This window comes from Megachile rotundata, chromosome 11 (genome assembly GCF_050947335.1).
Source record: "Megachile rotundata isolate GNS110a chromosome 11, iyMegRotu1, whole genome shotgun sequence".
Classification (NCBI taxonomy): Eukaryota; Metazoa; Arthropoda; class Insecta; order Hymenoptera; family Megachilidae; genus Megachile; species Megachile rotundata.
This window is the reverse complement of record NC_134993.1, coordinates 10,649,186-10,675,481: the sequence shown is the minus strand read 5'-3', so window position 1 is coordinate 10,675,481 and position 26,296 is coordinate 10,649,186. Positions and strand designations below refer to the sequence as shown.

General features: G+C 34.9%; 1 protein-coding gene across 9 annotated transcripts in view; it reads right to left on the bottom strand.

Moving 5' to 3' along the window:
* Positions 1-26,296, bottom strand: part of nrm (neuromusculin) — a 544,158-nt gene that overhangs the window by 44,097 nt on the left and 473,765 nt on the right. For 3 of the 9 annotated variants that reach the window (XM_076537543.1, XM_076537546.1, XM_076537547.1), the window contains 3 exons: positions 22,863-22,984; positions 7,663-8,208; positions 1,146-1,889 (listed from right to left, as the gene is read on the bottom strand). In XM_076537543.1, the coding sequence (XP_076393658.1) occupies positions 1,149-1,889; positions 7,663-8,208; positions 22,863-22,984 (1,409 nt within the window). In that variant the 3' untranslated portion in view covers positions 1,146-1,148. Of the gene's footprint in view, positions 1-1,145; positions 1,890-5,894; positions 6,099-7,662; positions 8,209-22,862; positions 22,985-26,296 lie in introns of those variants that run through there. The other 6 variants (XM_076537552.1, XM_076537549.1, XM_076537544.1 and 3 more) reach the window with 3 other exon arrangements.

The following is a 26,296-nucleotide window of genomic DNA, read 5'->3' as shown; positions in this document are numbered from 1 at the left end:
TTCTCAAATTACCAAATTACTAAATTACCAAATATCCCAAGTTTCCAAATTTCTAGATTTCAAATTCCCTAGATTCCTATATATTTAGACCCCACATAATTATGGTCCAAAATTCCTAGACTGCCAAACCTCTAAACCCCAAATTACCCAGATCATCAAATTCCTAAAACCCTAAATCCTAAAACCCTAATTCCCAAGTTCCCAAATTGCGAAATCCCTAAACTCTAAATTCCTATATCTCCAAATCCCTAAATTCCCAAATCTCTAAATTTTCAAATCCCTAATTTCCCAAATCCCTAAATTTTCTAACTTCTAAATTTCCAAATCCCTAGATTCCTAAATCCCTAAATTTCCAAATCCCCAAATTCCCCAATTCCTAAATTCTCAAATCCCAAAATTCCGAAATCCCCAAATCCCCAAATCCCCAAATCCCCAAATTCCGAAATCCCCAAATCCCCAAATCCCCAAATCCCCAAATTCCAAATCCCCAAATCCCCAAATCCCCAAATCCCCAAATCTCCAAATTCCCAAATCCCCAAATCGCCAAATCCCCAAATCCCCCAATCCCCAAATTCCCCAATTCCCTAAATTCTCAAATCCCCAAATTCCAAATTCCCAAATCGCCAAATCCCCAAATCCCCAAATTCCCCAATTCCCTAAATTCTCAAATCCCCAAATTCCAAATCCCCAAATCCCCAAATCCCCAAATCCCCAAATTCCCCAATTCCCTAAATTCTCAAATCCCCAAATTCCAAATCCCCAAATCCCCAAATCCCCAAATCCCCAAATTCCCCAATTCCCTAAATTCTCAAATCCCCAAATTCCAAATCCCCAAATCCCCAAATTCCCCAATTCCCTAAATTCTCAAATCCCCAAATTCCAAATCCCCAAATCCCCAAATCCCCAAATCCCCAAATCCCCAAATCTCCAAATCCCCAAGTCCCCAAATCCCCAAATCCCCAAATCCCCAAATTCCCAAATCCCCAAATCCCCAAATCCTCAAATCCCCAAGTCCCCAAATCCCCAAATCCCCAAATCCCCAAATCCCCAAATTCACAACCCATACCCAACCGCTAAAATTCTAAAAAATCCCCAATAATCCATTAACCGCCATACGAAAGGCAGCGCAAGCTTAACCCACTAACCTTTTAGACATCGATCTCCTGACCGACGTCCCTGAAGTGTAGCTCCGCGTACTGCATTATCGTCGGCGCGGACGGCGACCGTCCATCGCCGAGATTCGAGGACATCCTCTTGGACTTGTTGCGGTTCTTCGCGTCGCCCGGGTCCGCATAGTGTGTGCTCTCGGGCGGGCAACGATTCGGCTGTCGCTCCCAGATCTGTTGACTCCGCGAACTCGGATTCGATCTGTGATAGTCGGTGGGACACTCCGCGATGTCGTCCTCGTAGTAATGCGGGTACGATATCTTGTAGGTCTCCGGTATGCCGAGCTCCTGCACCTGATGGAAGCTGGTCTCGCAAGATGGCGACGTGAACGTGTCCGTCCTTCTAGGCTCGCTCCGTCTCTGCTTCTGTTTCCGCTCGACCCGCTTGTGCTTCCGGTACTTCTGGCCGCGATCGTTGGCGCGATTCGCGTGCCGTCGCGATTGCCTCGCGTCGTGGTTCGCGTAATTCTGCTGCTGCTCCTCGTCCGGGTGGTCCGACAGGTGGTTCACCGACGTCTCGTGGTGGGTCAACGAGGACGGACGATTGTTAGTGTGAACGAAGGAGGTCTGCAGGGGACTAACTATCGAGGAATGGTAGAGGCTGCGCGTTAGTGGCAGTGTTAGTTGGCTCGAACTGTTGCTCGGTAATGGGTAGCTGTATTGCTGCATCTCCTGACGGTGCTGCTGCTGATAGTGCTCTTTGTAGTTGTATAGGCTATCGGTCTGCAACAGGCATGGTTAGTCGCTGGGGAGATAGCCGCAGCGTGGGGGAGTTACTGTTACTGCCAAGATGAATCGTAATCGAGGAGATCAAATACTATTTCGACGTTTTTTGTACTGACAAAACTTTCTTTTCAGTTATTTTCCTTCGTTGGATATCTTGGGTTGTTCACAATTTTAAGTGTTTATTGAATTTGTTGCATGGATCATGTTATTGTGGATCTTCTTGTATGACCTGCAAGCTTTTGTATACTTTTGAAAGTTATATGAAAAATGGGTTGGGTGGGAATTAGGCAAATATGAAAGGAGTGGTTGTATCACTGTTACAAATGGGGAAGGTGTATGACAGATGATTTGATGAGGAAGGCTGTGGAGTATGTGGAGTATATGGATTATAGGAGCTAAGTGAACTATGTGGACTATTAAGACTATAGGTGCTACTTGAATTATTATGTGGACTACTGGACTGTGGATGCTAGTTGAATTATGTGGACTACTAGGACTATGGATGCTAGTTGAATTATGTGGACTACTAGGACTATGAATGCTAGTTGAATTATGTGGACTACTAGGACTATAGGGGCTACGTGAATTATGTGGATTACTAGGACTGTGGATGCTAGTTGAATTATGTGTACTATTAGGACTATGAATGCTAGTTGAATTATGTGGACTACTAGGAGTATGAATACTAGTTGAATTATGTGGACTACTAGGACTATGAATGCTAGTTGAATTATGTGGACTACTAGGACTATAGGGGCTACGTGAATTATGTGGACTACTAGGACTATGGATGCTAATTGAATTATGTGGACTACTGGACTGTGGATGCTAGTTGAATTATGTGGACTACTAGAACTACAGGGGCTACGTCAACTATGTGGACTACATGGGCTATAGAGGCTGTGTGAACTATGTGGACTACTAGGACTATAGAGGCTATGTGAATATGTGGATTACTAGGACTATAGGGGCTATGTGAACTATGTGGACTACTAGGACTATAGAGGCTACGTCAACTATGTGGACTACTAGGACTATAGAGGCTACGTGAATTATGTGGACTACTAGGACTATAGAGGCTACGTGAATTATGTGGACTACATGGGCTATAGAGGCTACGTAAACAATGTGGATTACTAGGACTGTAGAGGCTACGTGAATTATGTGGATTACTAGGACTGTAGGTGTTACGTGAACTAAATGGACGACATGGGCTATGCGGACTATATGAGCTACGTGAACTATGTGGACTATATGGACTGTGTAGACTAGATAAACTACATAGACTACATGGATAATTTATGGAGCTATATGAACTACATTGACTCTATGGATTATGTGGATTATATGGACCATGTAGACTATATGAACTACATGGACTACATAGATCATTTGAATTATGTGAAGTATGTGGAGTAAGTGGAGTAAATGGACTATGTGGACTATGCAGTCTAAATGGAGTAAATGGACTATGTGGACTATGTAGCCTAAATGGAATAGATGGACTATGTGGACTATGTAGCCTAAATGGAATAGATGGACTATGTGGACTATGTAGTTTAAATGAAGTAAATTGACTATTTGGACTATGTAGCCTAAATGGAGTAAATGAACTATGTGGACTATGTAGACTATGTGGACTATGTGGACTATGTGGACTATGTAGACTATGTAGACCATGTGGACTATGCAGCCTAATTTGAGTAAATGGATTATGTGGACTATGTAGTTTAAATGAAGTAAATGGACTATCTGGACTATGTAGCCTAAATGGAATAGATGGACTATGTGGACTATGTAGCCTAAATGGAGTAAATTGATTATGTGGACTATGCAGCCTAATTTGAGTAAATGGACTATGTGGACTATGTAGTTTAAATGAAGTAAATGGACTATTTGGACTATGTAGCCTAAATGGAGTAAATGAACTATGTGGACTATGTAGACTATGTGGACTATGTGGACTATGTGGATTATGTAGACTATGTAGACTATGTGGACTATGCAGCCTAATTTGAGTAAATGGATTATGTGGACTACGTAGTTTAAATGAAGTAAATGGACTATCTGGACTATGTAGCCTAAATGGAGTCAATGAACTATGTGGACTATGTAGCCTAATTGAAGTAAATGGACTATATGGACTATGTAGCTTAATTTAAGTAAATGGACTATGTGGACTACGTAGCCTAAATGAAGTAAATGAACTACGTAGGCTACTTCAGCTATAAGTACTCTATGGACTATGTCAATTAAGAAGAGTATAAGATCTACATGGACAACAGAATCACATGAACCATGTTATCTGTATATATAACATGAAAGACGTAACCTGCACGAAGAGATAGCTAAATAGATGATGTGGACTACATAGCCTACATGGACCCCATGACTTATACAAGCCAGCTAAATTATGTGGACCAAATGAACTTATTATGTGATCTTTATGAACTACACTGATTACATAAACTGTGTCAACTACCTGGATTAAATGAAATATACATAATCTGATCAGATACAGATAATCATTTCAGAGTGAAAGATATTGATTGCGCCTGAATAAATAACATGAAACGTCTAGACGAAATGTGACCAAATCTGAATATCAACAAAATAATAAGCAGATGTCTAAAAGATATCTTATCGAACGGGGTAAAACCAAACTATGGCTTAAGGAGGGGAAAGATAAGATATAGAAGAAATTTCAGATAATAGAGTAATTAACATTAAATTTTGTACTAGTGATAACTTGCAGGAATACAGGGAGATTCAAAATAACATTATTTTATAGTTCTGAAATATTCATTCAAGTCTGAGAAGGACATTTTTATCTGTAATAAATTTTGATTATTCAAATTTTTGTTTTCAAATAATTTTATTCAATTGTAAAAGTTAAATAAGACGTTAAAGTTAGATAAGACGTTCAAAGTAAAAACATATTTTGATTCATACCCTAATGCTATTATCTGATAGTAAACATGTGATACACGTATGATGCAACACATGTATCTCTATTTGGTATCGCTGATTTATCTAAAATCTTTAAAGCAGACACGTTGAAACCGTCGATTTTCTGGCACAACCGTCGAACCAAAAGAAGGTAAAGTCGATCACTATAACGAAGTTGATTACGGTGCTTGATCATGCTCCTTAAACGTGTAATTCAATTTTGCGTGATTTCGCGCTTCTTAAAGCGAAGAAACTGAGCAGATCGATTTTAGAGAAAAAATAGAGTATTGTCGAGAAAACGGCGATATAACGAGAGGAAACTGTTTTAGTTGTTTACGTAGGATTTTAATGTTTGAAAATTGTTAATAAGTTTGATATTTATTAAATTTGAAAATGTATTGTAAATTTTTAACATACATTTTGTTTAGTGTCATAACAAGTGAGATGGAAACATTTTACTATACCGCCTTTTTCGAGAGTAAGTGCTTGTGCACTGTTAATTTGCAAGAAATGATAGTTTTAATAAACAATGTTAAAAATGTAAAAATGTCATTAAATTTACTTTAAAAATTATAATAAATGTGAAAAACTAAAACTAAATGAAAAACTAAAATAAATTTGAAAATTATGCAAACTAGTTCTTAATGGAGAGTCGCTCTGTTATAGCGATAAAAATATTCCCAATTAAAAAATTTCAAAAATAACCAGTGACACAAAACATTTATTTGTAACATCAGAACCTATATCCGAGAAAACCTGAACATTGCACAGCAAAGCCCCGAACAATAAAGTAACCATGTTATTCTTTAAAAGCGAACTCATTATAAAAATCGATAGAAGCCCGCAGAGGAAAAATTCTGCTTTTCCAGAAGAAGCGATCCGTGAAACCGCAGCATCGATATCTGCACTTTTCTCGCTTTAAGGAGCAAACCAAGCAGATATCTAAAACAAAGATATCTCCCTCAAAAGAGGACCTCAGAGAAAAACGTCGGGACATCGTTCTAACGACATCGAAATAATATTTTATCTCCTTTATGAACGGGATTGAAAAGCTCGGTGATAAGCAACGTGTTTCACTGTGTGCATGTTCGTATACGTGTGTGAGTAAAAACTTACTTGATGCGCGGCCGACATACACAAGGACGGTCGCTACATAGGTGGCCAGATCCAGCTTAGCAGGGAAAATATGATTTCCGATTATAACTCGGCAACTCCAGCAACTCTACCTCCTATTTGCTCGAAGCTGCTGTTTTATATCTATTGCGGACACGTAAATCGTACATGCAGTAGGTGCGTGGCTAATTATTAGAAACCGGTGCTTAGGACAGGATTCGTTACTGCTGCCGCCACCTTTATCTTCTATTATTCTTTAATAACATTCTTCTATAATGATTGTATAACGATAAGGCTGTATTTAAGATAGTTTTACTAGCTATATGATAGTCTACAATAATATTTGCATTATGACAAACTGTATATACTTCATAACTGTGCACACGTATGGACTTCATAACTGTACGTTCATATGGACTCTATAACTGTACAGGCAAATAGACTCTATAACTGTACATGGGCAGGCACTTCATAACTGTGCATACGTATGGACTTCATAACTGTACATAGACATGGACTTCATAACTGTACATACGTATGGACTTCATAACTGTACATATACATGGACTTCATAACTGTGCATACGTATGGACTTCATAACTGTACATATACATGGACTTCATAACTGTGCATACGTATGGACTTCATAACTGTACATAGGCATGGACTTCATAATTGTGCATACGTATGGACTTCATAACTGTACATATACATGGACTTCATAACTGTGCATACGTATGGACTTCATAACTGTGCATACGTATGGACTTCATAACTGTACATAGATATAGACTTCATAACTGTGCATACGTATGGACTTCATAACTGTACATAGACATAGACTTCATAACTGTGCATACGTATGGACTTCACAATTGTTCATACGTATGTACTTCATAACTGTGCATACGTATGGACTTCACAACTGTTCATACATATGTACTTCATAACTGTGCATACGTATGGACTTCACAACTGTTCATACATATGTACTTTATAACTGAGCATACATATGTACTTTATAACTGAGCATACATATGTACTCCATAACTGAGCATACATATGTACTCCATAATTGAGCATACATATGTACTCCATAACTGAGCACACACATGTACTCCATAACTGAGCATACATATGTACTCCATAATTGAGCATACATATGTACTCCATAACTGAGCATACATATGTACTTCATAACTGAGCACACACATGTACTCCATAACTGAGCATACATATGTACTCCATAATTGAGCACACACATGTACTCCATAACTGAGCATACACATGTACTCCATAACTGAGCGTACACATGTACTCCATAACTGTACATTATATGATTCCTACACAGTTTGCCAATTTAATACAAGTTTATGTACAGCACTTATTTTATAATACAATTTATAAGGTTCATGATATGTTAATGTCCATAAAGGTGTACGTGGATGAACCGCGTCCCTACAATTAGATCTTTAAATCGTTGTACTTAAAGCGTTAAACAGGGGATAATGGCGTCCGATCCCCCTAATCTCGTCCTGGGGAAATGCAGCAAAAAGTTGGAAAGTAAGAAAAGATTGAACGTATCGGTCAGTTAGCCGCGATCGATGGAGAATCCTGCAAGAAGTATGCAGCTCCGTGGCGGCAGCAGCAGCGTCGAAGAGGGATGCGGGCATGTACTCGTACGAGAGAACAATAGCAGTCGACAAACCTTGGTCCTAGGTAACGAAGCGTTTTTCGGCGGAAATACAGGAGGGGGAACGTTTTGATAAGTGTGCTTCGAGGGATCTGTTTTCTTGCATTTCCGTGGTGCTGGAACGGGCGGTGCCGACGCAGCAGACTGATTCTGTACGGGCGGATCGATGGCTGTCGAGGACGGCGATCTAACGATCGTCGTGATCGTGCTGGTGCTCGAGTTCTTATGCGGACATTTATATATCGGTATAGCGTAAAGCTGATACTTCCTGTGCTGGTTCTCGTGCCTCCGGCAAAGTCTCAGCGAGTAGAATTGCGAGCGTTTGTGTTTCCTACGCCGCGGCTTCAAGCTGTTGTACTTGAGCACGGGCGAGTTATTCCTGGGCACGTTGTAATCGCTATAGTGAGGACCTAGGTGGCTCCTGGTCGATTCGTAACCGGAACTGACGTCACACAGCGACGCCGTTCTGCTTGCGGGCCGTGACGCACACGGAGAACACGGAACGGAACGATGCAACGTGCCATGCAAAGCCGAAACTCGGGCAAACATAGGGGAAACCAACTAAAACAAAAGACAAGCGGCTACTTATGCGCTAACTCGTTTGCACTTCAATTTCGTTCGTACACTCTCTAATCAGAGTATCCAAATAGGCTCGAGTAAGATTCGCGGTGTAGTGGTACATCGGGTAACTCCGACTCGCTTCGGAGCTACTCGGGTCACGTGATACACTCGACGTCATAGACTTCTATCAGAAGTTAAAAATTTAAAAATAATAACAGTAAAAAAAAGATAATAGTTTAAGAAATATATTTGAAGTAACACAAATTTATTAAATAATCAACATTATATCTTGTAATGGCTATTAAAAATAAAATAATATAAAAAATATTAACTATACTCAACAAATAACATCATGGTTGCTCACAACCTTAACCTTAAAACCCAAACAATAATAAAATGAAGTCCCCAAAATTTAAAATTCGATCACTCCCTAAAAATGAAGGCGCCCCGTTGAAAAGACCGGTAAACAATTGGGAAAGCATTGTATAAAAATATCAATGATGAGTAACGAACCCGATGCGAATAATGAAAGACACGTTCGCAATCAAGATCGGTGTCGGTCGAAAAAAATTCGTTGTCCAGGTATCGTCCGACTATTGTTGTTCGAATGTCAACTGTACACCGTGCACCAACAGGCAAACAGTCTGAACAAACTGGCATACTGGCTGCAGAATGAGATCCGGTCATCGAGACGGGTATTGTCGCGTTCGCTTTATTTCAATCTCAGCGGAACGAAATTGTTGGCCAGACAGTTTTGAGGAACATTCAGGAACAATAGCGGGCAGAAAGCGGGCAACTATCGGTTACACGCTGCAAGTTTGATCGTGAGTCCACTTACCTGGCGGCCAGACCTGCCGTTCGAAGATGGCGTATGAATTTTTTACGAATATGGACGTTTATAGAAGTATAACTTTGTTATAGAAGACTGTGTCATAAATAGACCGCAATTTGATGAAAATGGTACTTGAGAGCACCACTATATTACCTCATTTTACATTCGGATGGAAGAAAAATGCAATTCTCATATTTAAAAAATTGATATTCTTTGATTATATTACTGTACATATGGTTTAAATTATTTATATTTCGTTTCTGAGAAGGAAAAGTGCAGTAAGAATGCTTTACTTTCAAAATATTGGATGGTGTATATATTAAAATTGTTGTATTTCTTCAAGTAATTATCATTTTTGAGTGTATGAAGTTGTGAAGATAGTTGGATGTTCAATTTTAATTATTTAGGCTTGCAATGTTAATGGAATTAAAGTATTTGTTGAAATAAAGTAGGATGTGTTCTTGAATAGAGTTACGCAGTGTGTACGCGCATGCTACTGCGCATAGTACTGCGCAGTGCGTACGCGCATGCTACTGCGCAACGCGTACGCGCACAGTACTGCGCATGCGTACTGCGATCATACACGCTGTACCTTACCCAAGGAAATATTTTACTTTTTCCTCAATACAATGATTAAAACGGAACAAATTAAATTAGTATTCACAATTCTGGTACACTGAATAATTTATAAATAAAGAAATTTCTACTGATAGCCATTTAATTCTAAAGTTACTTCTAACTTTACTGTTTAATATTTCATCTAAAAAGCAGAAAGAGTGTACAAAACTATTGCAATGAATAAAACTATTTCTGCATCTCATACAAGTTAAAATATGAATATTGCATTAAAAATTTTGCAGAAAGGTGGCATAATCTAGCCTTTAAACTGCGATAGGGACCCTAACCTGTGCAACAGAGGCATCTCGCGATGTCATAGTCTCCGTTACTCTTCCATAATCGTCCACGTTCGTAGAAGTTGAAACGCTCGAGCAACGTTCGCGATCGGAAAATTAATTTGTTATCTGGCTGTAATTCTGACGCGGTTTCGGCCGCAATATCGATCAATCGTCGATGACGATTTATGACACGAGTTGTTTCCCGTTTACTCGGACAGCAACGTGACGGCTCGTGGTTTGCACGGATTCGCTTGAATATCCATTCATTAACCCTCGATTCGCTTCTGCTACATCGAGGACTCGTTTTATCGACGCCACTCTTTGCTTTTCGCGCGAATTTCACGCTTCGAAAGTCACCGTAATTTTCGCTGTTTGCACTCCAAGTTTCAGCGAGAGGCAATAGCGTTTTTTTTATCCGACCGATCTATCGCGTCGTGTGAATTTGACTGCTGTCCACGGATACGGTAGTTGATTCTAGCTTTATATCGATACTATTTTCTTTATCGTTCGAATTGTAGCAGTGAAATTGTGATCGGTAAAGCGTCGAAGTACTAATACAGAGAAGTCCAGTGAAATGAGGGTTTTATTGCACCAAACAGATATCTGAGTCAAATCTTATGAAAGTAGAAAGTCTAATTTTGGACGTTAGATGTAATGAAACGTCTGATATCCTAACAAAATGAAGTAATACGATTTTTGGTAATATTTGAAAGCTCCCACATTAAAGTAGGCGATAAACAACGTACGCAACAAGTTCCAGATCAATATGGCACACAATGGAAAGGGTGAAACGATAGTTAAACTGTGACCACTCGATTCATTCAATTATGGAGCGTTAATTGAAAGCAGTTTCGTGTGCGCCAATTTGTTAATTAGCGTATTCCGAGGGGTAAAGATTCATAAGAAAAATACGGAAGAGGTTACAAGGGGCAGAAAAAGGGCTAATATCAAAGAGCAAGTGTCGATTGTAAGACAAGCAATTATTGAAATGGATGTCCATCCGTTTGAAGGGGATTCCATGGACGTTGAAAGGGCTTTGAACGCACCTGATGCTATGCTGCATCTTTAATCAGCCACCGGCAATTCTGTGATGTAATCACAGGAGGCTCGTCGTAACGTGAGATGCAAATTAGCCAACATTTATCGACTCGCTGATTATTTAGCTTCTGTAGGAAATTGATCCTCGTTCGACAACCATTTTCAAAGCGTACAAGATGGTCGACGTCGTCGAGTCGGTATATAGCCATTGTTTACTAAAAATAGGCGATTGTTTTGTTTCGGGGTTATTGTGATGTAAGAATATGATGGACGTGGACGAAGGTTGGGGTAGAACTTGTCAGAATGTAGACTGATGGTTTATATCGATTAAAAATATTGAAAAAAATGCACGAAAATATTTGATCATTTCTAAAATTTGAGTTGGACAATATGAAATTAAATATGAGGAATTCTTAGATAATTAATTGCAAATATCCTTGAAATATCAATTAAATTTGAAAATCACTAGAATACCAGCTAAGGGTAAATATCCCTAGAAAATCAACTAAGCAGAAAAATCCCTAGAACATTAACTAAGCATGGAAATCCCTAGAATATCAATTAAACATAAAAATCCCTAGAACATCAACTGAGCACAAAAATCACTAGAATATGAACTAAGCATAAAAATTTATAGAACATCAACTAAGCATAAAAATCACCAGAATATCAATTAAGCATAAAAATCCCTAAAACATCAACTAAGCATAAAAATTCTTAGAACATCAACTAAGCATAAAAATCACCAGAGTATCAATTAAGCATAAAAATCCCTAAAACATCAACTAAGCATAAAAATTCCTAGAACATCAACTAAGCATAAAAATCACCAGAATATCAACTAAGCATAAAAATTCCTAGAATATCAATTAAGCTTAAAAATCCCTAAAATATCAACTATATATAAAAATTCCTAAAACATGAGACAAATATAAAAGTCCCTAGAATATCAACTGAGCATGAATATCCCTAGAACATCAACTCAGCATAAAAATCTCTAGAACATCAACTAAACATAAAAATTCCTAAAATATAAAAGTCCCTAAAATGTCAAGTAAACATAAAAATCCCTAAAAAATCACTAAATATCAGATAAATATAAACATTCCTAAGATATCAGGTAAATACAAAAGTCCCTATAATATGAACTGAACATAAAAATCCCTAGGACGTCAGCTAAATATAAAAGTCCCTATAATATAAACTGAACATAAAAATCCCTAAAATGACAAGTGAATACAAAAGTCCCTATAATATAAACCTAACATAAAAATCCCTAAAATGACAAGTGTATACAAAAGTCCCTATAATATAATTTAAACATAAAAATCCCTAAAATAATAAGTAAATACAAAAGTCCCTATAAGACGACCTAAACTAAAAAATCCCTAAAATATTAACCAAATATGGAAAATATAAAATATGTCTATGAAATAAAAAATTGTTCTGAATTCTGTCTTTAGTGTCGAGATAAAAATAACAAACCCAATATCGAGATGTTTCCATGAATTGTTCTAAATCCATTGTCTATGCAGTTCTCTGTTTATAGAAAGCTTAACACATCGAATAAATCGATTCGAATCTCTCTAACACGTTATAGTTTTGTCTGAAGGGGATATTTATAGGAATTCTCGTCTATCTGGTTATATCGCATGAAACGTTCGTCCTATTGAAACGAAAACATTTCTCATGGCGGAAGATCGCATTCCACGGTTTACTTTTGTGCTTCTTTGCGAGAATTTCAGTTCGCGAGGTACGTATAGAAAGTAAGAACGAACGGGAAATCCGTTTGAGGAATTTTTAACGTCGTGGCGGAAGTAATGGATTGAAAGATTGAATGGAGGGAATGCTTTGTAATGTAATAAAGGTGTGTACATGATTTTTGCGAATAGGTACAAATATATAAAATGGAAATTAAGGGAGTTATTTTTATTTGTAACTGTTAGAAGTATGCCAGGCGATTAGCAAGATAGGAAATTATAGGGTATGGAATTATGAAATGAAATCATAAAATATAAGGATATGAAAATGATTATGTAATATGAAAATATGAAAGGAAATTATAGAGTGAAAAATTATAAAAAGACACATAAAATATGAGGTTCTGAAAATTGATTATATAATATCAAATTAGGAAAGGAAATTATAGAGTATGAAATTATGAAAAGAATCATAAAATATAAGGCTCTGAAAAATGGTTATAAAATATCAAATTAGGAAAGGAAATTATAGAGTATGAAATTATGAAAAGAATCATAAAATATAAGGTCATGAAAAATGATTGTAAAATATAAAATTATGAGAGGAAATTATAGGGCATGGAATTATGAAAAGAATCATAAAATATAAGGTTATAAAAATTAATTGTAAAATATGGAATTAAGGAAGGAAATTATATAATAGGAAATTATGAAAAGAATAAAAAAATATAAGGTTATAAAAATTCATGGAAAAATATGGAATTAAGGAAGGAAATTATATAATAGGAAATTATGAAAAGAATAAAAAATTAAGGTTAATAAAATTCATTGTAAAATATGGAATTAAGGAAGGAAATTATGAAAAGAATCATAAAATATGAAGTTATAAAAATTTATTGTAAAATATGGAATTAAGAAAGGAAATTATACAATAGGAAATTATGAAAAGAATAAAAAAATATAAGGTTATAAAAATTCATGGAAAAATATGGAATTAAGGAAGGAAATTATACAATAGGAAATTATGAAAAGAATCATAAAATATAAGGTTATAAAAATTCATTGTAAAATATGGAATTAAGAAAGGAAATTATAGGGTATGTAACTATAAAATATGAAAATGTAATTATAAAAAAAATAGAATATGAAAATATGATAAAAATTATAAAGTATAAATTTATGAAAAAAGATTATAAAACGTGAAATTATGAAAAAAAAAAAAATAAATATGAAACCTAGAAATGTAGTATCTCGGAAAGTAAAATTTTCCCAAAACGAAGCAATCGAAAATATCGTATAAAATTAACAATTCAAACGCATAAAGTGCTGAAACAGCTTTGTTTAATTAGCGTAACAATAATTCCGCAAAGAAAATATCATAGAGAAACAAGGTATATAGAAGTTCACAATGTTTGCAGTTTCAACTGTCGTTTTCGTGAAATAATTTGTACTGAAACCGCATGGTAATTTCGCGATGTTACGGAAACTCAACCACATTCCCCTATCGAAGTTCTATAATAAACTTTGCCGCGAGAAACTCTGCTTTGTGAGCTGAAACGTAATATCTGTTTCGTTTCGCTTCGAGAAAATATGTTTTTCCTAAAATTCATTCAACTTGCACGACGTTGAACTCACAATTTAACGCGACATTATCGTAGAATTTCAAGTAATACAGAAATACGGAACATAACCTAAAAATATTACGAAGCTTAACTCTTCGTTAAAAATACAATTTGTGTATTTTTGAGAAATAAAACCAATTTATAAATAAATAAAGGGACAATGTATTTTCAATAAAGTTACATGGTTCGTAAATAAATTACAAGCACAATGTATCACGTTCGTACACGCGGAGCGACGTAACCGAATGTGACAAAAGGAAAACGTGACATGTACAAACTTAATAAAATAAAAAATTTCTTGCAGTACTGCCAATCTAGTAGCTTAAATGCACTGAACAACTGCAAGTTTTATTGCTTTTTGTAGGATAGTAAAATAATAGACACAGTGTATTATTGTTTACGAGTGACATATAGGTTATGAGTCGAAACATTTACGCGCGAAATTCAAATGATAATTTCCACATTTTAAAAATATTACATTTATGAATAGAAAATTTACTGAATAACTTCAAGCTTTATTGCTTTTTGTAGAGTACTAAATTAGTAGACATAGTACCATTATTGTTTACGGGTGACATATTGCTTATTAGTCGAAACATTTACGCGCGAAATTCAAATGATAATTTCCACATTTTAAAAATATTACATTTATGAATAGAAAATTTGCTGAACAACTTCAAGCTTTATTGCTTTTTGTAGAGTACTAAATTAGTAGACATAGTACCATTATTGTTTACGGGTGACATATTGGTTGTGAGTCGAAATATTTACGCGCGAAATTTGAAATTACAATTTTCACATTTTAAAAGTATTGCATTTATAAACTGAAAGTAGTCAAAATTACAAAGAGAATAATTTATAATACTAATGTTTAAATTAATATTAGTGATTTTTCTTTATTAATACTAATTTTTAAATTAATATTTATCATTCTTGTTTTATAAAATTATTTTTTAAAATAATACTTGTAATTCTTCTTCTATAAAATTAAGTTTTAAACTAATATTTATCATTTTTGTTTTATAAAATTATTTTTTAAAATAATATTTATAATTTATCTTCTATAAAATTAATTTTTAAATTAATATTTATCATTCTTGTTTTATAAAATTATTTTTTTAAAATAATACTTGTAATTCTTCTTCTATAAAATTAATTTTTAAACTAATATTTATCATTTTTGTTTTATAAAATTAATTTTTAAATTAATATTTATCATTCTTGTTTTATAAAATTGTGTTTTAAAATAATATTTGTAATTCTTCTTCTATAAAATTAATTTTCAAATTAATATTTATCATTCTTGTTTTATAAAATTATTTTTTTAAAATAATACTTGTAATTCTTCTTCTATAAAATTAATTTTTAAACTAATATTTATCATTTTTGTTTTATAAAATTATTTTTTAAAATAATATTTATAATTTATCTTCTATAAAATTAATTTTTAAATTAATATTTATCATTCTTGTTTTATAAAATTATTTTTTTAAAATAATACTTGTAATTCTTCTTCTATAAAATTAATTTTTAAACTAATATTTATCATTTTTGTTTTATAAAATTATTTTTTAAAATAATATTTATAATTTATCTTCTATAAAATTAATTTTTAAATTAATATTTATCATTGTTGTTTCATAAAATTATTTTTTAAAATAATATTTATAATTTCTCTTCTACAAAATTAATTTTTAAATTAATATTTATTATTCTTGCTTCATAAAATTATTTTTTAAAATAATATTTATAATTTTTCTTCTATAATACAAATTTTTAAATAATTTTTAAATAATCTACAGCACCAAACTTAAAATAAAAATTTGAAATTTTGTGAATGTTTACAGTTACACATCCCATGCCCATCGTTGCCCAGAATAATTCTAGAGGGCATTCGATCAGCCCATCCCCTTCCGGACATATCAAAGTAATTAAAGGAGCGATGAGTTTGAAATCTGCAAAGCGTCGCGTTCATGTATATCAAACAAGTGTTTCACTCTGTAATTTAAAGCTAATGGAAATGTTGATTTCGATAAATATGACGAGTACTAGTGATGTTGCATTAATGCATTTATCACGCACCGAAGATACGAGTTTTAACTCAAAAGCTTATATTCGTGCCGAGATGAGTTATCGAAGCATGTTAAATTAACGTTCTCTAATTACATTTATCGTTTCTGCAATTATTACATTTGAACGATGTACCAATTAATTATCAATACTGTATCAAATTTGTTCACGGAAACTAATATCAAATATCGAAAATTTAAGAATAACGCTTTCGATAATTTGGAATTTGCAAATTTTCACATGTGGAAAATTTGTAAATTTAAAAATATGAAAATTATAAAATCTGAAAATTTGTAAATTTGAAAATTTTTATATTTAACAAAAGTACAAAATATGTAATTATGTAAAGAGAAACCCAAGAAATACAGATTTTCTGTAGCAGCTTTTGATTATCGAATGTAGCTTCAGAGGTCGGTGTGACAAAAAGTGAATTCAATGAATACATCAGACGGAATTCATGTTCAAAAGAGTCAAAGTTATCTGTGGACAGGGGAGTAAAGACGTAATATCCTCTTATAAATCATCTAAGAGCTTTCGCCATGACGTAGAAGTCCCTTTTCCCATAGCGAAGTACTTCTTTTAATACGTAATCTTTTCGGACTTTGTATTTTGTGCGATAATATTTCTAGTACACATTTTTCAATAAAATAAATCTAAAGCCATTTCCCTAGACATTGGTAACTTGGTAACTTGATATCTTGGAAACTTGATGACTTGGAAACTCAATACCTTGGAAATTTGATGCTTTGTAACCTTGATGACTTGGAAATTCGACACCTTGTAAACTTGATAATTCGAAAACTTGATATCCTGGTAACTTGATACCTTGGAAACTTGATTTAGTGTATACTTGATAACTTGGAAACTTGATATCTTGTAAACTTGATGACTTGGAAACTCGATACCTTGGAAACTTGATGCCTTGTAAACTTGATAACACAGAAACTTGATATCCTGGTAATTTGACACCTTGGAAACTTGATATCTTGTAAACTCAATGACTTGGAAACTCGATACCTTGGAAACATAATACCTTGTAAACTTGATAATTCGGAAACCTGATATCCTGGTAACCTGATACCTTGGCAACATGATATCTTGTAAATTTGATGCCTTGGAAACTCGATACCTTGGAAACTTGATGCCTTGTAAACTTGATAACTCGTAAACTTGATATTCTGGTAAACTGACACCTTGGAAACATGATATCTTGTAAACTTGATGACTTGGAAACTTGATACCATGGAAACTTGATATCGTGTAAACTTGATGACTTGGAAACTCGATACATTGCAAACTTGATAATTCAGAAACTTGATATCCTAGTAAATTGACATCTTGGAAACATGATATCTTGTAAACTTGATGCCTTGTAAACTTGAGAACTCAGAAACTTGACACCTTGGAAACTTGATATCTTGTAAACTTGATGACTTGGAAACTCGATATCTTGCCAACTTGATATCCTGGTAACTTGATACCTTGGAAACATGATATCTAGTAAACTTGATGACTTGGAAACTCGATACCTTGGAAACTTGATGCCTTGTAAACTTGATAACTCAGAAACTTGATATCCTGGTAACTTGACACCTTGGAAACTTGATATCTTGTAAACTCAATGACTTGGAAACTCGATACCTTGGAAACTTAATACCTTGTAAACTTGATAATTCGGAAACTTGATATCCTGGTAACCTGATACCTTGGAAACATGATGTCTTGTAAATTTGATGCCTTGGAAACTCGATACCTTGGAAACTTGATGCCTTGTAAACTTGAGAACTCAGAAACTTGACACCTTGGAAACTTGATATCTTGTAAACTCAATGACTTGGAAACTCGATACCTTGGAAACTTGACACATTGTAATCTTGACAACTCGGAAACTTGATATCCTGGTAACTTGATACCTTGGAAACTTGATATCGTGTAAACTTGATGACTTGGAAACTCGATACCTTGGAAACTTGATGCCTTGTAAACTTGACAACTCGGAAACTTGATATCCTAGTAATTTGATCCCTTGGAAACTTGTTGACTTGGAAACTCGATACCTTGGAAACTTGATACCTTGTAAACTTGATAACTTGGAAACTTAATACCTTGGAAACTTGAAAACTTGAAGACTCGAAAACTCGATAAGTCGAAAATTTAAAGACTCGAAAACTTGAAACCCAATTTAAAAAACTATCACCATCATTTCAAAGAATCTCCATACACGTAAGATAATATCCTCATCCCAAAACCACTCGCAATTAAATTAACCCGTGGTGACTGTTGAGTCTCCATGAAAATTGAATCTCCCCGAAGTGGTGCCCCGTAAAAGCTTCCGGAATCGAAGATGGCCTACAGAGGATCCCAAGAACATCCTCTTCCCAGGTTCCCTACCCTCAGCTGCTGTCTATATTCAATTACTTCGGATGCGAACCGTCTCAGCTTCCGATACAGCTATTAAAGGGACAGTTAGTTAAATAAGAGAGAATTAACCCGGTTTCTGGTGCAACGAACACCGTAAACTACGCTTGCAACCTCCTCAAACATTTACCCCTGAAAGCCTGATACTCTTTGCGACCTTTTCTTCGTTTTCCATGTTGCATTAGCCATATTGTTGGATCTTGGCCAGCTTTGTCGATATTTCGTACTCCATCGCGAAGATTAAACCGTCGACGTGCGGAAATGTGTGATTATCGTGCATTGGGCTGATTTAAAGGTCTGATCGATATGGTTCGAAGGTTATAAGGGGTAAAAATATAAATTTGTGAGTTTAAATTATTATAGCTAATTTCAGTTTTGCAAAAGGAAGTAATCACATGGAGATAAGTCAGAATTTGTAGGATGTGGAACAAACTTGTTTTTTCGCCAAAAATTCACGAACAGACAGTTCTGTGACATGGTGTGTCATGCAACAGAAACCAACTTCCCGGCGCTCGATATTCGGGCCTCATACGAACGATCTTCCACAAATGTTCCATAACACCCAGATAATATGCCATTAACATTTTGTCCCGGGAACGAATTCCCGAAGTATAATTCCTTTAGAATCGTAAAAGCAAATTAACATTGTCTTCTCGAGGGACTTCTGGAATCGCAATTTTTTGATTTTGGAGAGCCTGGAGATTTCCACGTAGCACTTTGGCGCTTTGTTCGAGGTTCATACTTGAAGCACCGCGTCTCGTCACTAGTTACAATTGATTCTAGGAATGTACAGTTTCGTCTGGCTTTGATAAGATTCTCGCAATATTCAACGCGAGCAATTTGTTGCTTGCCCGTGATTTTGTGACACGGACGAAAGGTTCTGTCGCGTTAAACGCTATAAGTTTACAATTCGTTGCTCGATTCCAATAATTGTTGTGTTTTGTAGGGGAGGTATACTGTTTTCAGATAACATATTCCTAGACTTCTGTAATTCTGAATCCAACAAATTCTCAAATTTCAAAAACTAGAATCGACAAACGACCCGCTTCTTCCGCGCCGGTCGGTATATTTTTCCTAGAGAAGCCAGATTTGCTCTTTGCCGTACACTCGTGCTCTGTGTTTCTGGCATTCTGTTGTTCGGCAAAAGCGAGGCTCAGCCCGGCACTCGAGTACTCTGGCTTGTTGTAATGCGATTATTTCACGGTGACTTTTCGTGCCGCGTTTCGCGGTTCACGGGCTCAATGTGCCCTTGATACTTTCGACTCCCTTTCATCAAATTACCCTCGAGTTGCTGCGTCCTCGACCACCCCTCGTCACCCGAATGAGAGAAAAAAAAACATTCGCCCTTTTATTAAACCCTTGACATCTTTCTACGCGGGTCAAATTTCCTTTGCAGTTTTGTCATTGCCATTCGATTTCATTATTTTCCGCTCTTTGCGCGAAGGACGAGGTTAATTAAAGACGGAGCGAACGTTCAACGTTTATTCGCATTTTTTTAATTTGGTATAACGAGTCAGACGCACATGGTCAATTTTTTTTACGGTTCAAATGTGAAAAATTGTATTTGGAGACGGATGCAATTTTGAGTTTGATGTTGATTACAGATGGAGGATAGTTGCAAAATGTATTGTAGGCAATAGTAAAATTGGCGAAGAGGATGACGTGTAAGGACTATGATTTCATTCGGGGTTCATAGGTATTGTATGGAAATATTTTCGAAAATCTTCTGCTCACAATATCGTGACGCACCTCATGATGTAAAGTAAAATTTGTACGATCGAGTGTTTGTGACGCACCTTATGACGCAAGTAAAAATTAGCAGGATCAAGTATTTCTGACGCACTCTATGACGCAACCCCAAAACTAACACAATCGAGTCCTAGTAACGCATCTTATGACGCAAATTAAAATTAGCGCCAACAAGTCTTCGTGACGCACTTTATGACGCAAAACAAAATTAGTACGATCGAGTCTTCCTGACGCATCCCATGACGCAGTCAAAATTAGTACGATCGAGTCTCCCTGACGCATCCTATGACGCAGTCAAAATTAGTACGATCGGGTCTTCCTGACGCACCCTATGACGCAAACCAAAACTATCACGATCGAGTTTCCATGACGCACCTTATGATGCAAACCAAAATTAGTACCAACAAGTCTTCGTGACGCACCATATGACGCAAACAAAAATTAGCACAATCGAGTTTCCATGACGCACCTTATGATGCAAACCAAAATTAGTACCAATAAGTCTTCGTGACGCACCATATGACGCAAATCAAAATTACTCTGATTAAGTCTTTGTGGCACACCCTATGACGCAAAGAAAAATTAGCATGATGGAGTACTTATGACGCACTCCCAAATTAACGCGATCCAGTTTCCATGACGCACTTCATGACGCTAACTAAATTTAGGACAATCGACTCTTCGTGGCACACCTTATGACGCACTCTCAAACTAAAACGATCGAGTCTTCATGACGCAATTCATGACGCACTCTCAAACTAAAACGATCGAGTCTTCATGACGCAATTCATGACGCACTAACAAATTAACACGATCGAGTCTTTATGACGCAATTCATGACGCACTAACAAATTAACACGATCGAGTCTTCATGACGCAATTCATGACGCACTAACAAATTAACACGATCGAATCTTCATGACGCACTTCATGACGCAAACCAAAATCATCACGATCGAGTCTTCATGACGCACCCTATGACGCAAACCAAAACTAACACGATCGAGTCTTCTTGACGCACCCTATGACGCAAACGAAAATTAGCACGAGTCCGGAATTTAATACCAATTACAATTTACATAATCAAGGATAAATTGAAAGTACACCTAACATTTCAACTTTCTTCACTCGTTTTAACATAGCAGTAATGATCACCGACAACCCATGACTTGACCCAGGTGTTTGGACTACGGCCCCAGTCAGAATAGAAAAATACCCACACGTATTTTCGGCGGTATCGGTCACAATTGAGTCAAAGAACAAGTCGGCAAACGTTTCGAGTGGTCGAACGTCAGAACGTCACATTGGACTGTTCAAGGTGGCGTCCCTTAAACCTGGCTCAGCCTACGCGCCAGGAACAGGGTTGTCTACAGTACATACCGTAGTCGAGCCAGGAATTGGCGCGTGGGAGGCTGACCCAGGTGTTTGGAAGGACTATGGCCCCAATTGGTCAGAAGAGAAAAATGGACGCCTGGACTCACACGTATTTTCGGCGGTAGTGTTGGCTCTCACGGTTGCCAATTAGGCGAAACATGACAGACAAACCGAGAGATAGTGCGAATTGCTGCAGTTGTTATTGTCATTATTCTTATTTGTCGATATGTCTGGTAGTGTCGCGGTGGGGATAGTTCTTTTGGGTCTCACCCAACTCCTGGTTTGAGTACTGTACTTAACACTTCAAGTCTTAATATTAAGACTTGACTACAACAGTATTAGCTATGACTGACGTAACTGTTCTACTGTAATTGTTGATCTTTCAATCTTCGTATTCCTCAAAAATAAAGTTCTCCAAATTCACACAACGCGATGGACCAACGCTGAACCTACCAGTATACAATAAACACATCGAAAATGAAAAATGCAGTTGCAAACTAAACAATAAGACATAAACTAACACTAGAACTACTACTTTAAATGCATTCTGAATCAAAAGTAAAGAAATACTGATATAACTAAGCTTGATATACTAAAACTTTCACATACTTTATCTGAACAAAGTGTGCCACCACTGATGTGGACAAAAGCTCAGCAAACATTTTGTAATATATTAAACTTGAAACCATATCTCCTTGAAAACGCACATTTCAAGAAAACTTCAAACATAACATGAAATAGAAAATATCCAAAATGATTTGGTTTAATTGAAATCACAAGCGAATCGTGCGCACCACGGTTTTGTCTATCATCCTCAAAAAATTACGGGAGACGTCACTCTTGAACTGGACATCGTGTATTTGCATCTCACGGTTACCGGAAGTTAGAGGCGGTGAAAAGACATGCTGTAAACGATCAGGTGTCATCGTGCACGGTTATCGATTAGGGTACTGACCTTGTTAGGCGGCGCTTGAATTCCGTGGAACGGCAGGTTCTCGTAAAACGTCTTCGCCCCGGACTCGGGAAGACCTTCCGACACGCTGTTCACGTGATTGTTATTCGCAGCTTGATTGGGATCTGCAAGCGTAAATGAAACGTGACTTTGCGTGATAATGGACTGACAATTCCATGTTGATTTTCTGGGCTTCTGAATATTAAAAAGATTATTTTGTTTTGATCTGCAGACAGTTTTCAAAAACCCACGCAACTGGAACGAGCTACAGGTCGCTTCAAAAATAGTGTCACACAATAGTAATACATTTTGTATAATATAGTCTTGTTTATAATCCTTAGGTAGCAGTTTTGTATAAAATTTAAATTGTAACAATTATTTATCTATTTAGAAATTACTACTAATAATAGCTCTATATTAAACTTTATATTAAACTTGAATAGTAATTCATACAAAATTATTATTTCTTATATATGTACGAATTATTACACAATTTAACGTGACTTCATATTTAATAACACTCATATATAATACACTCTAATTCTCTTTCACAAAGAAAATGAATCTACGTAAAAATCAATATGGTTTCCAAGCAAAAGCCCGCCATAAATAACCTAACCTCAAATATCAAATACAGAAAATGTCTCTTGTTTTTTGTACCAAATTCGTGCACCACCAGAAATTCTCAAAATAGAAGATCGAAGTAGAAAACAATATGCAGTTTAAAGAAAGAGATTGGATTTTTTCCGTTTATACAAAAATGGAAGTCGGAAGACGGTTCTTGTTATAACAATCGATTTCTTTTTTTTTTTTTATCCGGGATGGGTTTCGAGATATAGCTCGATCCAGTTGCAGGGATATCTCGTAAGCTCGATCCCGTATCCCGTAGGATAAGGGCGGTCTATCGGATATTTCGTAGGGAGAAGGGTTGCATCGAGTGCACGAGAGAGACAGAGACAGAGACACAGAATTGAATTGTAAATATTCAGGTGTGATTGCAAATGCTAGAATAAGTGAGTGGCTATGTCTAGATCTAAGGTAACTAACACAGGTAATTGAACGTATATAGGTGAGAATATTCAGTGGTGTTTGATCGGGTGGCTTCTATTGTCGGTGGGAACGAGCCGTTGTTAATCTTACGGTGTACTCGTTTGCAAGGTTATGAGATAGTGTGGTATAGATATAGTGTTGGACGGATTATTGTAACGTCGATTGGGTGAAGTTTTTAGTATATACTTTTTATAGTTTTCGATGTTATAATTTCTTTAAATTCTGGTAATTCTATATTTTCAATTTTATTATTTTATAATTTTCCAATTTTTTAACTTTTCGATTTTCCATTTTTTAACTTGTCGATTTTCCAATTTTCCAATTTCCTAATTCGCCAATTTCCCAATTTTCTAATTTCCCAACTTTCCAATTTCCCAATTTCCCAATTTCCCAATGTCCAATTTCCTAATTTAACAATTTTCCAATTTTCTAATTTCCTAATTTCCTAATTTCCTAATTTCCTAATTTCCCAACTTTCCAATTTCCCAATTTCCCAATTTCCCAATGTCCAATTTCCTAATTTAACAATTTTCCAATTTTCTAATTTTCTAATTTCCTAATTTTCCAAATTCCCAATTTCCCAATTTTCCAATTTCCTAATTTGCCTATTTCCTAATTTCCTAATTTCCCAATTTTCCAATTTCCTAATTTCCCAACTCCCAATTTCCCAATGTCCAATTTCCCAATTTAACAATTTTCCAATTTTCTAATCTTCTAATTTCCTAATTACAAATTTCCTAATTTTCCAATTTCCCAATTTTACAATTTCCTAATTTCCCAATTTCCCAATTTCCCAATTTCCCAATTTCCCAATTTTCCAATATCACAATTTTCCCAATTTTCAGTATTTTAATTTCCCATCTATACAATTTCGTAATGTACTAATTATCTAATTTCTCAGTTTCTCGGTTACTCAATTATCCAATTAGTCAATATAGGAATGAACCAATATTTCAATTTTTCTTTTCAGTGTCTAAATTTTTCAATTCTACAATTCTTCAACTGATCAATTGATCAATTGTCCAATTATTCAATTGATCAAGTGTCCAATTATTCAATAATCCAATTATTCAATTATTCAATCATTCAATTAGTCAATTATTTCTTTTACCATTTTTTCAATTCGTCAATTATTCAATTATTCAACTTCTGAATTGATCAATTCTCCAATTTTTTAATTCTACAATCCTACAATTCTTCAATTTTTCAATTTTCTAATCTTACACTTTTCAATTTTCCTTCCTCCCAATTTTCAATAATTATTTCTTAATGTTATAACTAAAGATTGATTAGTAAAAACGTAATTTGTATACGGTATACGACAATTCCAATAATCCGAACACTATATGTACATATAAAATGTGAATAGGAAATTTTGTGTTTTAAAATTGTACCTTTTATTCTCAATTTCTCATATAGTTATTAGTTTACTTAATTTTTGTGCATCAAGTGGTGGAATTCAAAACGTACATATATGGTGTTGTTTTATGTCTTCATATTGCACTGTACACAAATGTGCAACATAATAATATTATTAAAAGTTCACTTACATTAAATTTCAGTTATATCAAAACCTTTACTCTATAATATTGAATAAACCTGTTCAATAATATTCTTAAAATTTTAATAAATCTTTTAACAAATTGACAATTTTTACAAAAATTGTTCAACGTAAATAGTTGTTCAATTTTTGAAAAAATAAAATAATCAAGAAATTTAATTATTAGTTTAACAGATCTTTATGACCATTTCAGTGAACCATAAAGATTCTCGGTTTATTTTTACACTTCATCGTTACTAGAAATAATTGCAATCAGAAACTTTTCCCGCAAGCAATTTATTTGCAAACGCGATAGTTATGTACATACGATGCGTTTTATTTGCATGCGAATAATTGCACGTACAGGATTTATAAAAACACCGATAATGAAACTGGACTTCAAACATTTTGCTCATTAATTCAAAATTTTGTATCATTCGAGTATATTTCGTCTCTAAATATTTTAAACCATTAAAAAAGTCAATATTGGGGAGAATATTGTTACATTTTTTTATTTTATGAAAACAAATTCAATAAATTCTGTTAATTAAATAAGATTAAATATTAAACAAATTATTTTTGTTTCACTAATATTTAATTACTATAATCATAACAAGAATTATAATAAATAAAAATTATAATATATTTTTTCAATTCTCAATTTTAATTTTGTTCAATTTTTCCTTTCAATTTTGTTCAATTTTTCATTTCAACTTTGTTCAATTTTTCATTTTAATTTTGTTCAATTTCTAATTTCAGTTTTTCTTAATTTTTTCAGTTCTTAACTTTAATTTTTTTCTATTTTCAATTTTAATTTTCAATATCAATTTTCAATATCAATTTTGAA